Here is a 19,409-nt window from a genome sequence, read left to right as displayed (position 1 = left end):
CAGCTGCACAATGAAGCACAGGAAGAAGCAGCAGATTTGGTGATGATTTCTCAGAGCTGAATATTAACTGATGAATTAATCACTAATATTGGTACATCACTCAGCTATTTAAAGTAGTGAGATTACATATCAGATGTAGGCCATTTACATTTCTGCCACGTCTCTCAATTTAAGGATGGGTTTGCACGCTAAAACCAATCCAATACCACTGAAATCAGTCGGGATCTGGAACGGAACTGCTGAAGATATTATTCTTGAAAGAGTTACAATAGGACAATGATGTTAAACGTTTGTATGTCTGAGAAATTAAGAAAATGCTTTATTAGCATTATTTGTTGTTGGGAAGTTGCCTAATATAGTTGGCTTACCCCACCTGTTCAGTATCACCAAAATACTGTGAAGAGGCCATATTGTAATCAGACACACTCAGGGTTAGGGTTAGAGAATACTTCGCTGGGTCCTGGGCAATGTGTGGGAGATGGGGACTTGGCTGCGGGTACACTGGAAGGGGCAGGGCCTTGGGCGAAAGAGGTGAGGCTAGGGGCTAGCTTCCCACAGGGAGCCCTGAGTCGCCTGGTGTTCCAGCGGCAATTTAAAGGGTCCAGAACTCTGGCCATGATAGTGGTGGTGGCAGCCTAGAGCCCTAGACTCTTTAAATTGCCAGGTCCTGGGGCACCTGCCCCCTTTCCCACCCTGTTGGCAGCACAACACACTAGCTTGTTTTATGCCACAGTGCCCTAACAGACAACGCATGTATGTCAAAAGGAAAACACCTGATTTAATTCACAGAGGCTGTACTCAGTTAAACCATGCCTGGCTTCTCCTTGTGTAGGTCCCAAGAAAACATGTTGTGGGCCTGATGCAGCCCACAAACCAGAGGGAAGTTTTATTTTATCCTGTTGTAATACTGCTTCTCAAATTTTCCTTTAGCACTATGAAAACATAAGTAAACAGATGAGACAAACGCTGCATAACATTCCAGACCATACATATCTTTTAAATTATTTTATTTTGTGTAAGCTAAAAGGAAATTTACACACTTCAATTTCAAAAGACCTTGAGCATGCACATTAACCTTGTTAGAGGTTCTTCTACGTAGCTTTTTTTCCATAGGAATTTCCCCAAACATTTACAACCCATAGTTTTTACTGTATATACAGCCTAAACCATAGCGATCTATGATTATGTCATTTTACACTGTGCAAAATCAAACATAGGAATAGTGGTATAACAGAACAAAAGGTGTAACAGGTAATTTTCATCATAAGACATTCATATAGTTTTGGTCCTTCTTTTCCAAATTAAACTGATTGAAATGTAAACAGCGTTTAGACGGTAATCCATAAAAACACAAAAAGGTACTGACAAGATACCTTTCAAAAGGCTATATAGTGTATTAGCCATACTGTTAACGTTTGGAGAGAGAGAGAAACAACAAAAAAATGGAGGTTGATCAAACTGAAGGATTTGCCTGTTTTAAAGAAACAGCTGAAAAAACCCAAACAAAAAAGCATGTGACCTTTTAAGCTTTTTCAGTAAAAATTAATTATTTTAATATATGTAGAAATAAAATTAAGACACTCAATACAGTCTGAAAACATTGAAAGGGGATTTCACAGAAAGTGAAGATTGTTTTGTTTTTTTTTTAAATTTTTGAAGTTTTCTAAGAAGGACACCAGTGTATTTCACAAAGACATAAATGTTTACACCCCAGCACAACAAAAAGAATAAATCTTCAAAAAGATTCACCCCCAATTATTTACACTTTTTTCTCATATAAATTTAGATTCCAGTATGTAAATAAATATACATTACTATGTATACCTTTCTAGTGCTGCTTACCAACAAAGCATCTGAACTTGAATTTTTTAATTAAAGCAAGATTGCTTTTTTGACCCAGATGGGGGGGGGGGGGGGAAATCAATAGAAAGTGTCCAATTCATGTCACTTAGTCTACCTTTTCTTGGCAGCTTGTTGAAGGTGTTAATGTGGCTGGGAACATCAACACCTTGGCATGCATGAAAGTTAAGTCAGGAAGGCTAGAAATCACCTTGGCAGCCTCTTCACTAAGATGTTCTTCCTTTTTAGGCTTCCTGTTAAGAAAAGAAAGAGTGCATTAATCCATTATTGACATTCTTGAAGAAAGAACCACTGATTGGAGTAAGACCACTTCTGTAAAGCAAGAGAAATGATACCCTGCCTACATGCAACACTACCTCACATGGAAATTTGGCACAGAGCTTATCAATGTTATTGTAATGAAGGAAATTTGCTTTTTAATCAAGTGCTGAATTTTAGCAGGTTCCTATCTTGGGACAGTTATTTCTCACATAAAGTGAACAATCTCTAGCCTTCGCGTATGGTATCAGGAGTACTATCATTAACATACAGAGAAATCTTTCAGTACAAAACACGAACATAAAAGGAGGGTTGAGGCCTACTAGATGCGATCCAGCCAATAATTAGTGGCTGTGCCCAATAATAACCCATAATGTTTTACCAAAACCATTTTTTGAAGGAGGGCAGTTACTATTATGTTGCTTCTACTGCTGAATATAATTTACGCAATTACCTCTATGCTTTGCACTGTGTTCTCAACACTTTTCTTCCTGCATAGTCCATAAGAGTTGTTATACGCAAACTGAAAGGATCTTGCCTCCTGTGCCTTCACTCTTTTGTCACTGGGCATTTGGTATAATCCACTGAGAGTTCTCCTTCAAAACACTTAATTTACTTTCAAATAGAATGAGATCTTGACGCTAATAGTTACAAACCATCCCTTACAGAGTCATGTTTTATCTTATGGAATACTGACCATTGATAGAGGCACTGAATGTTACTATGCAGCACTACAGGGATGTCCCCTAACAAGACACTGGAATTACTCTCTCAGTGACATGAATATTTAGGACATTTACTACACACAAGCTTCACTTTCAAACTTGAGGACAGGACAGACAAAAGCCTGAAAGCAGATTTATAAACCAAAACATATTAGAGATTTCATTATAACTCATTTGTCCATCCCCAGGTTCATTCTTCCAGTGAGAAGGGCTAGATTTAACTATGTTCACCACTTGTCAGTACCACTCCTTCAGCTGGCCAGGGGGATCATGAGAAAGCAAGCATCTTAGGCTGCATCTACGCTAGGAGATAAAAATCGATTTCTTTGATTTTGAACATCTTCACCTTCCCACGTGCGCCCCACAAAATCGAGTTACTGCTGCCACACACAAGTAGCTTAAATTGAATGCTGCTGCAGTGTATCATGGGAACCTATCCCACAGTTCCCTGAGCACTGCTGCATTCTGGTCCTACAAGTAGATGGTGGGTATATGACACCATCTTCCAACATTTCATTCCTCTCTTTCCCCTGCCCTGTTAAGTATGTTTAAGTAGACACAGGTGGTACACTGAAACAGCATGTACGCGCTTTATTTTGGGCTTGGATATTGATTTATACCTCCTGAGAGAGAGGACCTTAAGCAGACACGGGTGCTATAATGAAACTTGAATGAATTATCAGTAACGGCCCAAGGCAGCTAAAAGACAGTACACTACTGACAGCCACGAAAATTGGGACCGCCCACAGAGGGCCTTTCAAGAAATTGAATCTGTATTTAGGCCTCCTACCAAAGAAGACCCTTATAGCTACTAGACATGGTTGCTATACTGAAACGTGAATGATTCCTCAAGCTAAAAGACCCCAGACTACAGCCAGGTTGGCACCTGGAAAAGAAGACTATTAGGACAACGATATTCCCCGCTGCAAGCTTTACTTCAACAACTGTGGTAACTGTATAGCTAATACATTGCCTTCACTGAAACATGTATGGCTCAGGGCAGCTACAAGACTCCCGGGTGGCTACAAAACCCCCAGCTATAGCCCAAAAATCATGACCCTCACCGCATGCAATCTGCCTGGCACCTTGTGCAGCACGTCCTTTTAATGGTTCGAGGTCAAGCCACGTGCTGCGGCTGGGTGTGACAGTGTTCCAGACTGTGTGGTGCCTCCGAGGGGAGGGAAGGGGGGTGAGGTGGGGGGTCAGAACAACACATAAACAACTGAAAAGAAGTTCCTCTTACTACCAGACAAGCACATCCCCACCCAAGCTGACACACAGTACCAGGGGAGGGGGGGCAGGGTGGTAGCTGGTGCCAGGCAGCACAGGAAAAAAAGGCAGCCAGTAGGGTTACACACAGAAGCACAGACCCCACAGCTGCGCTCCTAGCAAAGGAAAAGAAAGAAGATTTTTCAGCATCTCATGACCATACAGCCACGGACTTGCAGGTGCCAAATTGTAATGGTCTTCCTGTTGCCTAACTCCTCTGCACTTGAGCAGTGGCCATGTAAGAGGCCAGAGCGGAGAGCTGTGGTGCATTGTGGGATACATACAGGACATCTGTGGAGGCTAATGAATTTGATTTAAAGACCTATTGCATCCTCACTACCCTTCATTCGGAATTTTAATTTCAAATTGAAAGCTACACGCCTCAGGTTACTATGATTTTAGGATTTTGATATTATGTCGATTTTAGTGGTCCATAAATCAAGCTAATGGAATTTACAGTGAGAACAGGCATGGGGGGGAAAAAAATCAGGCTAACTGACTTAAAATCAATTTTATCTCACAGTGTAGATGCAGCCTTAGTGTATTGTCTCTGCAGTTCTCTTACAGCTTCTTGAGCAACATGGAGGCCTAAACTCTGCATTCAGACTCACACTCATTCTCAACATACCTAGCCACCCTGTTGATGCAGTTATTTGCTACCTACCTGAAAGCACCACTTGGTTTTAAATCACTACACAATGCAGGCTAGATCCTAACCTTGAACTTCCTTCACTGGAATCACAGTATTTCTCTTCTCTGCTGCTGTGGAATTTCATGAGCCACTGACTGGGCAGATTACCAAATTCTGGAGGATAAACAAAGCTGTGTGCTAGATTTGGTGAAGAAAGGAGTAGAAAAACCTCAGTCTGTTCTTCCTTCCTTTCCTGTTTTACACTCAGTACTCTACTTGGCCTTGGAGGGCACCTTATCTCTGAGTTGTTGAAATGTGGCCATCAACCACTATATTATCAGCATTTGGCAAATGCAGCAGCCTGCTAGTCCACCACCTAGTGATGAATTGCCACAGCCCTCTCAGGATGCAAACTCCTGTGCTGCAGGGGCGACAGCAGACTGGCAGTTGTATCTGACAAAGGTCAGTTTGAAAGAGGAAGCAAGTGGGTAGAGGGGTTGATTTGAAGACCACAGTTATAGAAACTGCTACTGAAGCTGCTCTGGCATACATAGAGCTTCCCCAAACTTGTGTACAGTCTGACAGGTACAAACTATGCTAGGCAGAAGTACATTGTTGCCATCTAGAGCTTTAATGCCTAGCACCTCCTCCCAAAAGCCACAGCAGCTTGCGAAGTGTGCACACACACACACACACACACACACACACACACCCACCCACCAATCACAGTGAGCCTCTGGGCTTTCCTCCTAGTCTGCAACCATTTACCTGCTTAGGCTTTATCTACGCTAGCACTTTTGTTGGCAAAACTTTGTTGGTTGTGGGGTGAAAAAAAAAAATCACCCTGACCCACACAAATTACACCTACAGAGGTGCCAGTGTGCACAGGGCTGTGCCAATGGGAGATGCTCTCCACTGACCTGGCTACCAGAGCTTGTTGGGGTTGGTTTAACATGCCAGTGGGAAAGCTCTCTCCTGCTGGTGTAGAGAGACTACGCAGGAGACCTTATACTAGCTCAGTACCACTGTGCTGCTGTAAAGTCTGTAGTGTAGACATACACCTAGTGTGCTCTGCAACTCAGTCTGTTCTCCCAGATAACCAGTACAGTTCTACAGCAACACTTCTGTAATCCAGTCCAGGTAAGTTATGGATATAACCACCACTGCCACCGTCAGCTTCAGTGCTACTACACTCTGTATGGCATTCAGAAAGCAAGACAATGAGTATCACAAACTGACAGACCCACTAGAGCTGCCAGACTGGGTTTTACACACTACATGAAATATCTGAAGTAATATGAATGCAAACTGATTTTACCATTCTTAAGACATGTTAAATTGCCTAACAGTGGTAGCATTGACAAGCCCAGCTTTCATGAAATAAAAGGAGCCACAACAGTTGCACTGATCCTAGCCAGTAACTTTTCTATTGATACTGAATCCCACAATAGGGATTGCCAAATTTTAATAAATTCCAAACCCAGAAGAGATCATTGTGGTCGTGTTGTCTGATGTCTTGTGTAACGCAGACAACAGATTCCTCAAAATAATTCCAAGTGCATATCTTTTAGAAACAAGATCATCCAGTAATGATTTAAGATACTGTCAGTGATAGAGACACCACCCCAAGTTTTGGTAAGTTGTACCAACGACTAATTATTCTCACTGTTAAAAATGTACACATTCTTTCCAGCCTTAATTCATCTAGCTTCAACTATCAACCATCATACCTTTCTCTGCTGGACTGAAGAGGCCATTATTAAATATTTGTTCCCCGCGTAGGTAATTAAAGGCTAATCAAATCACTCCTTGATCATCTCTTTGTTAAGCTAACAAAAGGTGACCTCCTAGAGTTTAGCACATAAGGCGCGTTCTCTAACCCTTTATAATTCTCATCGTTCTTCTCTGAATCCTCTCCAGTTTGAGCTGATGACACCAAAACTGGACACAGTGTTCCAGCAGTGGTCATACCAGTGTCAAACAGAAGTTAAATACTTTACTCAAGATTCCCATTTGTACATCCATTAGCCATTTTGGCCACACTGCACTGGGAGCTCACATCCACTCTATTACCCACCGTTATGCTCTAAATCTTTGCCAGTCACTGCTTCCAAAGATAAAGTACCCAATTGGGTAAGTACAGCTGACATTTTTTCTTCTTACATGTATTACGCTTCTATTAAAATGCACATTGTTTTGCTTGAGTCCAGCTTACTCGATCACTTTTAATCAGTGATCTCTGTCACCTACCACTCCCCCCAGTTTTTGGGTCATCTGCGAACTTCATTAATGAAGATTTTATATTTTCTTCCAGGGCATTAATAAAAATATTAAATGGAATATCGCAAAGAGCCAACCCCTTTAGAAATCCCACTAGAAATTCACCTACTCAGGGATGACAATTCCCAGTTTACAATCACATTTTGGGACCTAGTGGTTTAGTCCAATTTTAATCCATTTAATGTGCATCACATTAATTTTATATCTTTCTGGTTTAATCACAATGTCATGTGGTACAAAGCAAATACCTCACAGAAATCTACATATGACATCACATACTAGTTTTATTAAACAAACAAACAAACAATCCAAAAATGTATTAGATATGTGCTATTTTCCCTAAACCCATGAGGATTGGTATTACCTACCCTCCCCACCAGCCCCTTAATTCTTCTTTAAAGAAACCTCGTATCAGCCATTCCATTATTTTGCCCAACATCAAAGTCAAAATGAGAGCTCTATAGGTCACCAGATTATTCTGTCTTTTTGGACCTTCCTCAGTGTTCCAAGACTTACTGATAACCAACCTTAATGGTCCAGTGCACTCCTCAGCCAGCTGCTTAAAAATTCTTAAATGCAAGTTACCCAAACATGCTGATTTTAAAAATGTTTAACTTTAGAAGCTGCTGTTTTATATCACCTGAAATAGTAGTGGAATAGAAAGTGTGTTACCATTGGATATGACTATATCATCTGCTTTTCCCAAAACATGTATCATTTCTGCATTATTACTAATCACCCTACCTCCATTATTTTCTACTGAATCATTGTGGGAATTCTTTTTTGTTCCTAATATACTTCCTTCTTCTTGTCGTTATGTCTGTTGTCCACAGATTTTTCCTTGTGTCCTGTTGTTTCCCTTAATAATTTTCTACAAACATCTAGCTTCTGATTTATATTAACTACTATCAATTTCCCCTTTCTTGTACGTGTTATATTTGAATTGTTTACAGCTATCTTCACTTCTCTAAATGACGGCTTTTTGTGGCTTCTGGGGCATCTAGAAAGATATTCTTAGATCCTGAATTAGTCCAATTTTTCTGATTGAATTCCTCTGACAAATTATTTGGTCACAACAGCTTGTGTAACTGCCCCTTTTAAGTCACCTATTATATCTATATCCATATTCCATCTTTCTAACTGGTCTAGACTCTGTTCCATTTGTTTTATTATGTTCATTGAACAATACTGGTACCCGGGAATAGGAAATGTGCTTCTCCACTTGCATTCTTCAGTTAGTTCCAAATATTGATTATAGTGACAAGACAAGACTATAAGTGGTCTGGTATTTGAGGGCATTTATCACCTGCCACAGAATCTGCATATGCTGATCCGGACAATATATGTTGCAAGTAACCTGTGGCTGCTGGAGTTCGGTACCCAGATAAGTGTATCTGGTGGAAAGCAAGGGGCAGAGGTTGACGCATTTGCTCACAAATTTTCCACCATACTTCGAATGCTGAACCAAAAACTCACAATATAATATGCCAACAAACATTCGTTTCAGTAAAACACTTTCCACCATTTTGTATTACAAAAACAAAGTCAGAAAAACCACACCACTGAATTGAATTTGAAAAGCCTGCCAGGTAAACAAGTACAAATCTACAGAGAGACTTACTAGAGTAAACAGACATTTCTGAGAACAATATACACCCTGGAATTTGTAAGCTTGTCTGTGAGTTTTCAGTTGCTTTTTAGTCAGAATTAAAGTATCTGGAAAATCCTCTTACATCTGTAATGAAGTGAGCAATGTACTCTTACATGTCTATTCAGAGTTTTCAGGCCGTTTTCTGGTAAGCTTTTAAAAAGTTACTGTATTTCCAAGATGATGCTAGATTTTAATTTTTCTTATACACAGTACTGGAAAATACTCAAGCTGAAATAAGATTAACCAAGACACTGCTGAAGTTTAGGACTCCCCCTAATGGACTGCAGTTGAAATTTCATCATTGTTACTAAATTCTTTTTAAATATCAGCTCCTGGTGTTTTCACACTGTGGGAAAACAGTAAAAGTGTTTTCTAAGACTCAGGAAAAAAACCTCTGTAGAGTGCGCTTTCAACATCATGGCCATGTCTACACTACAGAAATAACTTGGAAGTTGCTTACTTCGAAGTAACAGACTCCCAAGTTGAGCATCAAACACACACACTATTTCAAAGTAGGGCACTACTCCATTCCAGGAACGGAGTAAGGACTTCGAAGGTGGGCTCCCTACTTTGAAGTATAGGAAAACATGCACAGACTCCCTGCAGGGTACTTCAAAGTTGCTACTAACTTCAAAGTTAACTTCAAAGTTAGTTCCTAGTGTAGACGCATCCCTAATGTTTGGTGTTTAACACACCCTAGTCTAATACAATAAGCAGAAAGCATTAAACTGCAATACCATCCTGTTCAGCATAATTTCACAATAAGTGCCATATTAAGTGGAAGCATAGAATACAAGGCTTTTTTCTGGCAAAAATATAAGCTAGTAGAAAAAGTTACTCAGAATATCGCTTTGCTGGTGCCACTACACTTTAAACTTTATCTGTTTAACACAGTGCTTCTTCAGCCTATATGATCAGGCCTCCCCTTTGGTGCCTGTAGGTCATTTACCCTCTTCATCTTTCCCCACAAGTACATTTGCCTTCAGAGCTGGGTGTTAACGCACAGAGCTGCAGCTGTTGGCCATGCCCTGAGCTCTGCGAATACCAGCAACAACACAGACCTAAGGTGGCAGTGGGAAAATTGTTATTCATTATCACTTTTCACAGCAGACTTTGCACCCCATTGCCACTCCTGCACTGTTGTTGCTGACCCAGAACTGACAGCAGGAGTCCAGGCTGTCTCTTGATAGAGGATGGGAAAGTCCAAGCCTTCTCCCAGTGCAGGGATTTGTCGTAATGAGGAGATCCCAAGGCAGGGCAGTGCTGCTCTGGCTGTCCCCTTTATCTCTGCTCTTGGGTGTGCACTTTCCTTCCGCACAAGCCCCAGCTGCCTGAGACTGACAGAGCTCTTTAAAAGAAAAGAAAAAAAAAAAAAAAGGCACACTGTTCACGCCTCTCTTGGCCATTCCTGTGCCTCTCTTGGGAGGCCTCCTCCATGCAGTTTGAGAGCTGCTGGATTAATAGACGTATTTATAAACGTACGAGGCATACACTGCTACTCAACAACTGGAAGGTTTTAAAGGGACACTGAAAGAAAATACTGTTTCAAGTGAATCTAGCAAACTCATGAATTTACGTATGACTTTTACATAGTAATGGGCTCTCTCTGGACACGGTGAAGATATGCAATCACTGAAGAAGCCAGCAAAATGTGAACTAGTTCTTAGAGAATAAAACTCTCCTTATAATGTGATAAACAAGACTTAAAGGGATACATCTGTAACAAAGTTCTGGTCTACATAGAGAAAAAGCAGTCTCCTGATAAGTACATGCATACCACAAAGCACATACTTATTCCTAAACACACTGTTTTTGCCCATTGCTGTGCAGTGCTCCACAGAGAAAGTTTTTTTTTTTTTAATTATGTGCAGTTTGTTTCCTGGCACTCACTTCTTTTGCTTGCCAAACTTCCTTAGCCAGAAAGCAAGTACAGCTCTCCTTCCTGAGGACTCAGTAAGCACAACAAAAGAGGAGCTTATCCCAAACAACTCCTCTAAGTTAAGGTGAAACCGGATCGGTGAGCACTAAGTTTACATTAGGACTCACTTTATTCTCTCATTTTTAGAGCCACTGATTTTCTTGAGAGATTTGCTTTTCTGGTCTGGCCATGCTTGGTATATTTACAAGTAATTAAATTTTGATACAGAAAATTAATACGTGCACCCTAATTCATTTCAATTGTCTCCTGGTTTGACTAGACCACCAAAATATAAGAAAATCTAGAATTAATTCTGTGGTCTGTGATGTGGACTTGTCCTTCATTAATGTCTTTACTAAATATAAAATGTTTTATTCAAGGACATGGAATATAAATGCGCAGCCATTCATTTCTCAACCTCTGACCAACACTTTTTAAAATTCTTTGCTGGTTACCGTGATTTACCTTGTAGAGGTGCTTGCCTTCTCTACCGTGGACATGAGCCTTGCGAATGCATCAGTTATTTTGCTGCTTGCATTGGAGGTTTCCAGTTTTGCAGTTGTCAACTCATATAACTCTGGATCCACACCTTATAGTATAAAATAATAATCAGTGATGGCTGAACGCAAATAAATCATAACTAGCAATAGATTAAGATGCTAAAGGCTTCATTTTCTGTAAACATCTGAGAAATTTAAAATTTCAACAAAATACTGTAAGAAAACATGACAGAACTTGGCATTGTTTCCAAACCTCTCCGCAGCCCCTTTTGGCAGCTTACAAGTGCCTTAGAATTATATACATGCGAGTGGACTTGAAATTTAGCCTACAACGTCTCAGTGGGCAAACATTAAGAGTTTGTTTGACCCATCAGAGTGCATCTTGCACAGCTAACTTTTTTATAGATGATGCATTTCACATGTATTCATTTTAACTCAAGTGGATTTTTTTAAAATAATTTAAAAAGTGATTGATTGCTACACATCATCTTAGCTGCCACTTAGAAGTGAAACCCCCCCATAAAACTGTTTTAAAAATAATGAATGTTCCCTACTGTTAATAAATCAGCGGTCTTCCAATAAGATATGATGCAGCATATTAAAATTGATGAACGTCAGGAAGCTCAATCATTCTTAACCCCACTTCAGTGGATCTACAGTACGTATTGTAAAGCAGCATAGATTTGGAATTACACCCAGATTGTTGACCTATCCTACTTTCTCCTCTGAAGTATTCACAGAGCATTGGTCATTGAAGTAACTGGATTCCTCAGTCTTAATTTTACATATTTTATCATTTTAAGTCGTATGCTAATATTTAGACATTGTAGCTTGAATGAATTTTAGATTCTAATAGCAAGCGATTAATCCCCCAACCCCTCCCACCCAAAAAACAGCACAGATTTGGGGAAAATGTAGCTAATTGGTAAATGGTGTTGTACTGCAATCATCCAAAGCAGTAGCTACAGGATTTTTACACACAATCCTTACTTCCTCTAAAAATCACTGGCAACTGAAACTTGCTAAAATGCTTCAAGAGTAGAAATCTAAAAAATACATTTTTCTGCTCATATAATAATTTTAGTCTGGAGACTCATGTACAGCTGGATGACTTATGTATTTCCCGCAGTGTTCCCTCTAATTTTTTCCCTCCATGAGCAGAGTAAATTTTCTTACATGCACCAAGACATGTGCAGATGTGTACCAACAGAAACACATATTGCCCATTGTGGATATCTGCTAATCAGTTGGGCAGCACACGTGACTCTTTCCTGGGTGGTCACCCAAGTGCTCGGCTTACAGGGAACACAGATCTCCTGTATAATTGCTGATGTCTACATACAACTTTGTCCACAACTATGAATGCTTATGGTTTAAAATGGAGCATTTTGTGCCTTCAGGGTTAAAAAAAAAAAAGCCATTTTAGACCACAAAGTGCTATTAGTTTTATATCCATCATCACTTGCTTATCGCAAAGTTAGGTTTAGACAAATGAAAAAGTATTTCAAACTATAAAGAAAGTGAAAGTCAAATGACTAAATGCCAAGCTATAGGGTGTGCTGTATTGACAAACCATGTAAAAATATTAACAGTTAAACTGATTGCAATGTTAGATATTAGCTAAGGGCTGGACATTGTTTAGAAATGCTCTTCACATACCAAACTTCATAACCTCACCAGGTAAAATTCAACTATGCCAGTTACTCCTCCAATTCCATTTTATAATAACCATAACCATGGTACAAGCAGATAAGATTAACAGCCCTCAATTGCATCTTTCATCAGCTTCCTTCATCGCTGGGTTATTAGTTGACATATCAATCACTTACATAAACTAAACAGTCTTTAGATGTGCTTAACATATTAAACTGATAAAGTAATTATAACTGATAAGCCCTTGGTTATACCAAAGGGGCAAGGGGATTGCCTTTGATACTTGTTCAGTAGAAAACAGTCAACCCGTACTTTTCCCCCAAATTCTCATAAAGTGAGGTCATAGCCAGACTTATACACAACACAGGAAAATGTGCCAAGTTCGAGACCGCTATACCAAGCATTTTAAACAGAATCAGATGTTTACAGAACTGAGAAATTATCCAAAAACACCAAGATCCACTGCATGTCCACTTCTAGTACAGAGAAAGACTTGCAAAAGCTTTTGAGATCCCATTAAGGTGTAAATAGTCCAGCTACAATTAAAAATACTATCAGTGAGAGCCATTAGGTATGCAGCTCTGTGACAAATATAGAAGGTTGCAGCTAACAAGCTTATATTATTTACCAACTAAAAACCGAAGTATTATTGCATTCACTTGCATCAGAGAACAATTTATGAAGTTACTTCTCAGTTTATTGTGCTACTTGGTGGCTCCTACTGAACTACATTTGCATAGCGCAAGGAAGAGACTTGTATGAGTACAACAGGTGTATAAATTATAAATATAGTCTCTTAATTTATTGGTAATATTTACTTATATCAAAGTCATATTTGGATACAAAGTAACAAGACTGAAGGTAGTCTAGTATAGACAATATTTAAAGGACCGGACCAAAAGGTGCTGAAGTCACCTTCTACTGCTGGTATCAATTTTGTTTTTTTAACATTTGTCTCAAATATAAGTCAAAATGGATTTATAATGAAAAGCTGCATCTTCTCTATTTCTTTACAATGATCAGAGTTTGTGACTGTGGGCAGTACTACAAAACCTTAATGAGATTATTTGAGAAATATTAGCCAGCCAAATTCTACATAAAGCTCCTGAACAAAGTTAAACACAAAAACAAACACAGAGCTGTAAGCTAGGAAACAAATGACTTTCCCAGAAACAAGTCAGGAAAATACTGTGGGCGATGGCAATACGGCATACCACAGAAGGTGGTAATACCTGCAGCTGGATGACACATTTGGAAACAAAAAACACAAAACCCAAACCAAAAAAGGACTATAATGCCACCAAAGCATCACTGTAGTAATCACACCAAGTGTCCACAGCAGCAGGATAATGAGAATGCCCATTACTGTTCATCTTGTATAGTATCTATTAAGTACTGGTACACCCTAATGAAAGAAAGGCTAATTGATGGATTTAAATTTAGCTATTATAGAAACCTCTCTGGAGGAATTTGTCTAAATATCATAGCATGCTCTTCTCTACCTTGGCTCCCAGCATTGTTATGCCAAACGTATTACCACATTATTCTGGCACCTCTTCTTGATATTTACATTACTTGGCTCTTGAAGACCGGATTAGAGTGAATTTGAGTGAAATTAAGAGTAAAGTTAAAAAACAAATAATTCAGATCTGAGCACAGTTGTCCCTTCACTTAAAGTAAAATACAGCAAAGCTCATAAAATGAAGAAATTAATGCATTTTGCAGGAATTTAAGTGCAACTTTAAAGCAAAAAAAACTTAAAAATCCTGGACAGGTTTTCACAAGCTCACAAAAATATTTAAAGTATACCAAAACCACATTAAAGAAAGTGTAATGAGGATAAAAATATGAATTTAATATTCCTTCCATTTTATTCAAAGTAGAAAGTGACAGATACTTTTGTTTCTTATGAAGAGAAACATGGTTAAAATTGATTTTCTTTTATCATCAAAAGTCTAATATTTGTTGAGCTTTGTGTCCTAGAAGCATGGAACTGCTTGTTTTCAACCACAAAGATTATTAAAAACCACTTATCTTTTATATGCCATTAAGTACTAACTGTCAAAGACCAAAATTACAATTTTTAAGATAGCCATATGTGTTAGCTATGCCCACTCATTCCATAAATATATAGCTCATAGTCAGTAGGTTACTACTATACAGAGGCCTATATTAATTTCAATAACTTTATAATATAGTCTTTTGTTTGAAAAGAGGAAGACATCTCACCTCTATAATATATGCTCTAATAGCTTTATGTGGATTACTCTGAAAAGCTTTCAAAATTTCTCACTTGAAACACAGTGGAAAAATGTTTTACATATCTTGTGTTTCAGTATTTAAGAGCCATTCGCTCCTTAAATGTGCATCAGCACAGGGCTGACAGTACGTAGCTCTTAAAACAAACGTCAGAAAATAGCACTTAAATTGAAAAAAAAAATGTACTAGAAGGATATTTTAGAGAAATAAAATGTAGAAGATCCTTGTTTATAGGAAAGTCAAGTGATGTGTTCATGCTTTTAGCAAATTGTCTTAAGACTGTATTTGTGGTTTTAACACTCTGCTGACCTGGCATTGTGGTCGTGCTGCTAGAGCTACTGTCATCCACGGGCCCAAAGAAATCAAGGTTCAGAAGAGTGGAACCTCCACTAGCTTGAAATTCAGTGACCGTGTTGGTAGGCAGCCATATAGAAGGTAAGCCAAGGGAGGGGTTTATGTGTAAAAAGGGGTAAGACACACACTTGAACATGCAAGTTATAATTAGTACTCATTACACAATTTAAAAATTGACAAAAACAATGCTTACAGTATTAGTTTATAATTTCTAAAGATGTTCACAACTTAATTCAATGTACATTTTTCTCATGTACAACGCAGCAAATAATTCAACACTAGTAACTTTGTAAGCAGAAAGAAAAAGATTTCAGTCTAAAATGCAGTAGAATCAGCAAGAGAGATCTGCCCAATTAAAGGGAAACAAGTCTTAGGTCAATTTACAGTAGGAGTAGAATGGTATTAAATGTCAAAGAAAGCAAACCATTCTTCTGGCATAAAAATGTAACTGACCCTCCAATTAAAGCACAGAATTTAAAACTGGATAAGTTGCATTAGCTAGTTTTAAGTTATGAACTGTCAATATCAGCTTAAAACAATGTGAGTACATCATAATGAGTGTCATGATTACATCCAGCTTCTCAGTAGTTAAGCTGTACTGTTCCCCTTTAACACTGAAACAGAAATCAAACAGGATACATTTTGAAGAAGTTGCTTGTTAAAGAAAGGAGGATGATTTGACTGAAGTAATAAGACACTGGACAATAGCAAAAGGGCCCATCCAGGCTTTCCTTCATCACCATGGTACTGATATCCAAGCTGTTACTTTCCACAGGTTCTGGTAACAACACTACTAGATAGCCCAGATATACTAACAGATGTAATTTATTTTAGCTAGTTTTTAGCAACGCATGCATTTATGAAATAATTGTTGCTAGCAGAAACCTCGTATTTTTACAGGTTTCTAACCTGCTACCTAATATGTTTATAAAACTTCTTATTTTTCCTTCTCAAGTTTACATTTAAGACACACAGTGTGACAACTCATTTCTCCATTAAAAAAATTGTAAAAAATTATTTTCTGTAGACAACTGTTTGTTAATGTATGTAGCTACCTCTTTAATACAATGAACATAGAGATTCTGATTTTAAGCAAGTGATTATGCATTAAGTATTTCCCATTTTAATATATAAAATACTTTTAATCTGAAAACTTCCAAGTCAAGAAGTGTCTCTTTTGCAAACATCTGTTTTTTAAACAATTGTGCTTTGAAGTAGCCACTATACACTCAATTTTGCCATCCATAAGGAAGACTAAACAGACAACTGCAGATTGGGAAAAATACACGTTTAAAAGGTAAAACATGTCAATCCAAAATTTTTAAATATTCAGATCTTCATTATAATCTGAAAATATACAATGAGGCATTAAAATTGCTGCTGTGCGTTCAGCACAAATCCAGAAAAATAAAATCTTACCTAATTGTTAGGCTTTTAACCTTACAGATTGCTTTATTTGTGGCAGATCTACTCAGAAAGAAAGCCTGAATTTCCAAAGTTAGGAGTAAGAAATAATATATATTTAAAAAAATATATCAGCAGAGAGATGTTTGTCTGAACTTTGTAGCTTTCTTAACTCTAGCTCTGGTGCTAGAAGCTCTACGGAGAGACGTACCATCTAAAGGGTTAGTAAGGCCACTGCTACTCCAGTCAAACTGGACAGGTGGTAGAGATTCCTAGAGTTGAAAAGTCAGAAATCAGATTTTACAGTCAGTACAGGTTATAACAATGTAAAATGTTTCACACACAAGTTTCTTTTTGCACCTAAATAGTAAGGGGACAACTGAACATAAGACAAGTATTTTAACCTTCAGATGCTGTGAGCTAAAAAATTTATAAAAATATCCAAAGTCTACCACAAAGTCTGGTTGAGTTATGAATCTTACAGGTCAGATACTTTCTCCAGCCCCAATAGGTTTCAGAAGTTAATTTCTAGTGACAAAATGATTAACCGTTACATTTTAAGAAACTGCTATTCTTATTGGACACTGCAGGCATTCTGCATGAAGGATAGTGAACATAAAGTTTAGTTTAGGTGGCACTTGAGTTTAAATAGGATATGTATAGGAAGAATCTGTTCTGCACCCCTGTGGTACAATTATGCTCAAAAATGAAAGTTACTCATCATGAAGGAACCCATGTTTCCTTTCTAGAGAGACTCTCCCCCCTACACACCTGGGGAGTATACTACACTCTGAAAATAAAACACCATCTGCAGTGACCCCTTACTCTACCCAATCAAGGTGAAGTTAAATCTCAAATTTTTTGTCTGGTGAAACTGAAATGAGGTGCCAGAAGGTTTTTGTTTTTGTTTTTTTTTTAAAAAAAAACATGCACACACATGCCCCTCCTGGGAGAGTATCCTTGGCTTTCCGATTCTTTTTGTTCAATCCTTCTACATACCTAAGTTAAGGAAGAGGCAGAGATCACAATTAAGGTGCGTGTGCGGGAAATGGGAGGATATATATTCACTTTCCTGATAACTAGTGTTAATTTGTACTCTAACTTGTAAATGATTTCTATTCTGAGAACATCCACAGAAGCTGCATTACAAATACTTGGTATAGGCAGGCCTTGCTTTTTACATTTATGCTCCCCAATAAAATTAGCTTTTATAAACAATGAGAAGGATTTGCCTGGAACTCTGTTAAGTTTGATATACTGGGTTTTCTTTCATTAGATTTGAGTCAGGAGGAACAGCTGTAAATTTTGGTAATCAATATGGAATGTCTTACTCAGTTTACTAGCTGGTTCTCATGGGTTAAGACCATTCTGACATTTCAATCAGAAGGGGGTTCTTGTTTTAAATGAACTATTCTGTCCTCTAAAAGTTGGAGCAACTTACGTTCAAAAGTTAAGTAACTTCACAAAGTAAAGCAGCAGTCCACAACTGGTCAATTCTTATTGACTGGTCAATCCTAGAGAGTCTCCCACTGAACTGCGACTGGCCTTGAGCATGCTCCCTGCCTGTCCAAGCCCCATGCCATCAGCATGGCTGTGTTTGTGAGGGAGGAGGCAAAGGCGCCTGAGTCCCATTGTACTATTCTTGCCTGCAAGCACCAGCTCCTGCAGCTCCTATTGGCTGCGAATAGGAAGCTGTGGCCAGTGGGAACTGACAAGAATGGTGCTGGCAGTGAGGGGCCATACATGGAGCCATGTGCACCACACCCCCAGATCATAGGGGTGTGTTGCCTGCCCTGACAGTAGCATGCAGAACCCTAAGCAGATATAAACGCATACCCACAGAAAGACATTGGAATCCCCTGATCTGCAGGGCTCTGTTCCCAGGAGACACTGCAGCCAATGGAAAGGAGTGTAGTGCTGCCACTCCCAACAGCCAGTGTCCCAGCTGTGAGGCTGTACCAATCCCAGCCCTGCTACCAAAGGGCCATATTACCTAAGAGAGGAGATGCAGTTGGCGAGCCGACAGCTTGAAGTAGCTGCTGGAATGGGATTCTGGCTCCTGGGAATGGAGGCACTGTACTTCTCTCCATTGTCTGCAGCAGCTCCTGGGAGATCAGGGATACTGAAGTCTGTCCATGGGTAGCCATTTGTGTCTGCACAGGGCTCTAGCATGGGGCCATGCTGGCAGGGAGCCTGCCTCAGCATTGCTGTGCCACTGACCTGGAGCCAGCAGTGGTAAGCGCTGCCCTGGGGGAGCCTGAACGACAGCCTCCATCCTCCTTCCGGAGCCAGCACCCCTGCCCCAACCCTGCCGGCCTTCTGCATCCCTGCCTCACCTCAGGCCTCTCTTCACCCCTGCCTCACTCCAACCCCCTCCCAAAGCCAGTACCCATCCTGTATCCCTCTCATCCTGATTCCCTGACAGAGCTAGCACCCCCGCCACTTCCCACCCTTACTCCAATCCCTTCCCATAGCCAACACTGCAAAAACCCAACCCTGCGCCCCCTCCCTGAGCCAGAACCTCATACACCCGTCTGCATCTTAAGCCCCTGCCCTAGCCTGATACCCCCTCCCAGAGCCTGCACTCCAACCCTCTGTCCCAGAGCAACCCCTCCTGCACCCCATGCCTTATCCATATCCCCCCCTC

The 19,409-nt window shown here is 39.5% G+C and overlaps 1 protein-coding gene across 5 annotated transcripts in view; it reads right to left on the bottom strand.

The window, feature by feature from the left end:
- Positions 1-992: 992 nt before the first annotated feature.
- Positions 993-19,409, bottom strand: part of AFTPH (aftiphilin) — a 63,343-nt gene continuing 44,926 nt past the window's right edge. For 4 of the 5 annotated variants that reach the window (XM_074989410.1, XM_074989411.1, XM_074989413.1 and 1 more), the window contains 4 exons: positions 16,974-17,034; positions 15,314-15,397; positions 11,058-11,181; positions 993-2,093 (listed from right to left, as the gene is read on the bottom strand). In XM_074989410.1, coding sequence (XP_074845511.1) covers positions 1,949-2,093; positions 11,058-11,181; positions 15,314-15,397; positions 16,974-17,034 — 414 coding nt within the window. In that variant the 3' untranslated portion in view covers positions 993-1,948. The remainder of the gene's footprint in view (positions 2,094-11,057; positions 11,182-15,313; positions 15,398-16,973; positions 17,035-19,409) is intronic. The other variant, XM_074989414.1, reaches the window with a different exon arrangement.

The sequence above is a fragment of the Carettochelys insculpta genome, chromosome 3 (genome assembly GCF_033958435.1).
Source record: "Carettochelys insculpta isolate YL-2023 chromosome 3, ASM3395843v1, whole genome shotgun sequence".
NCBI classification, from domain to species: Eukaryota; Metazoa; Chordata; order Testudines; family Carettochelyidae; genus Carettochelys; species Carettochelys insculpta.
The sequence above is the reverse complement of the archived record's forward strand: the minus strand, read 5'-3'. Positions and strand labels throughout refer to the sequence as shown.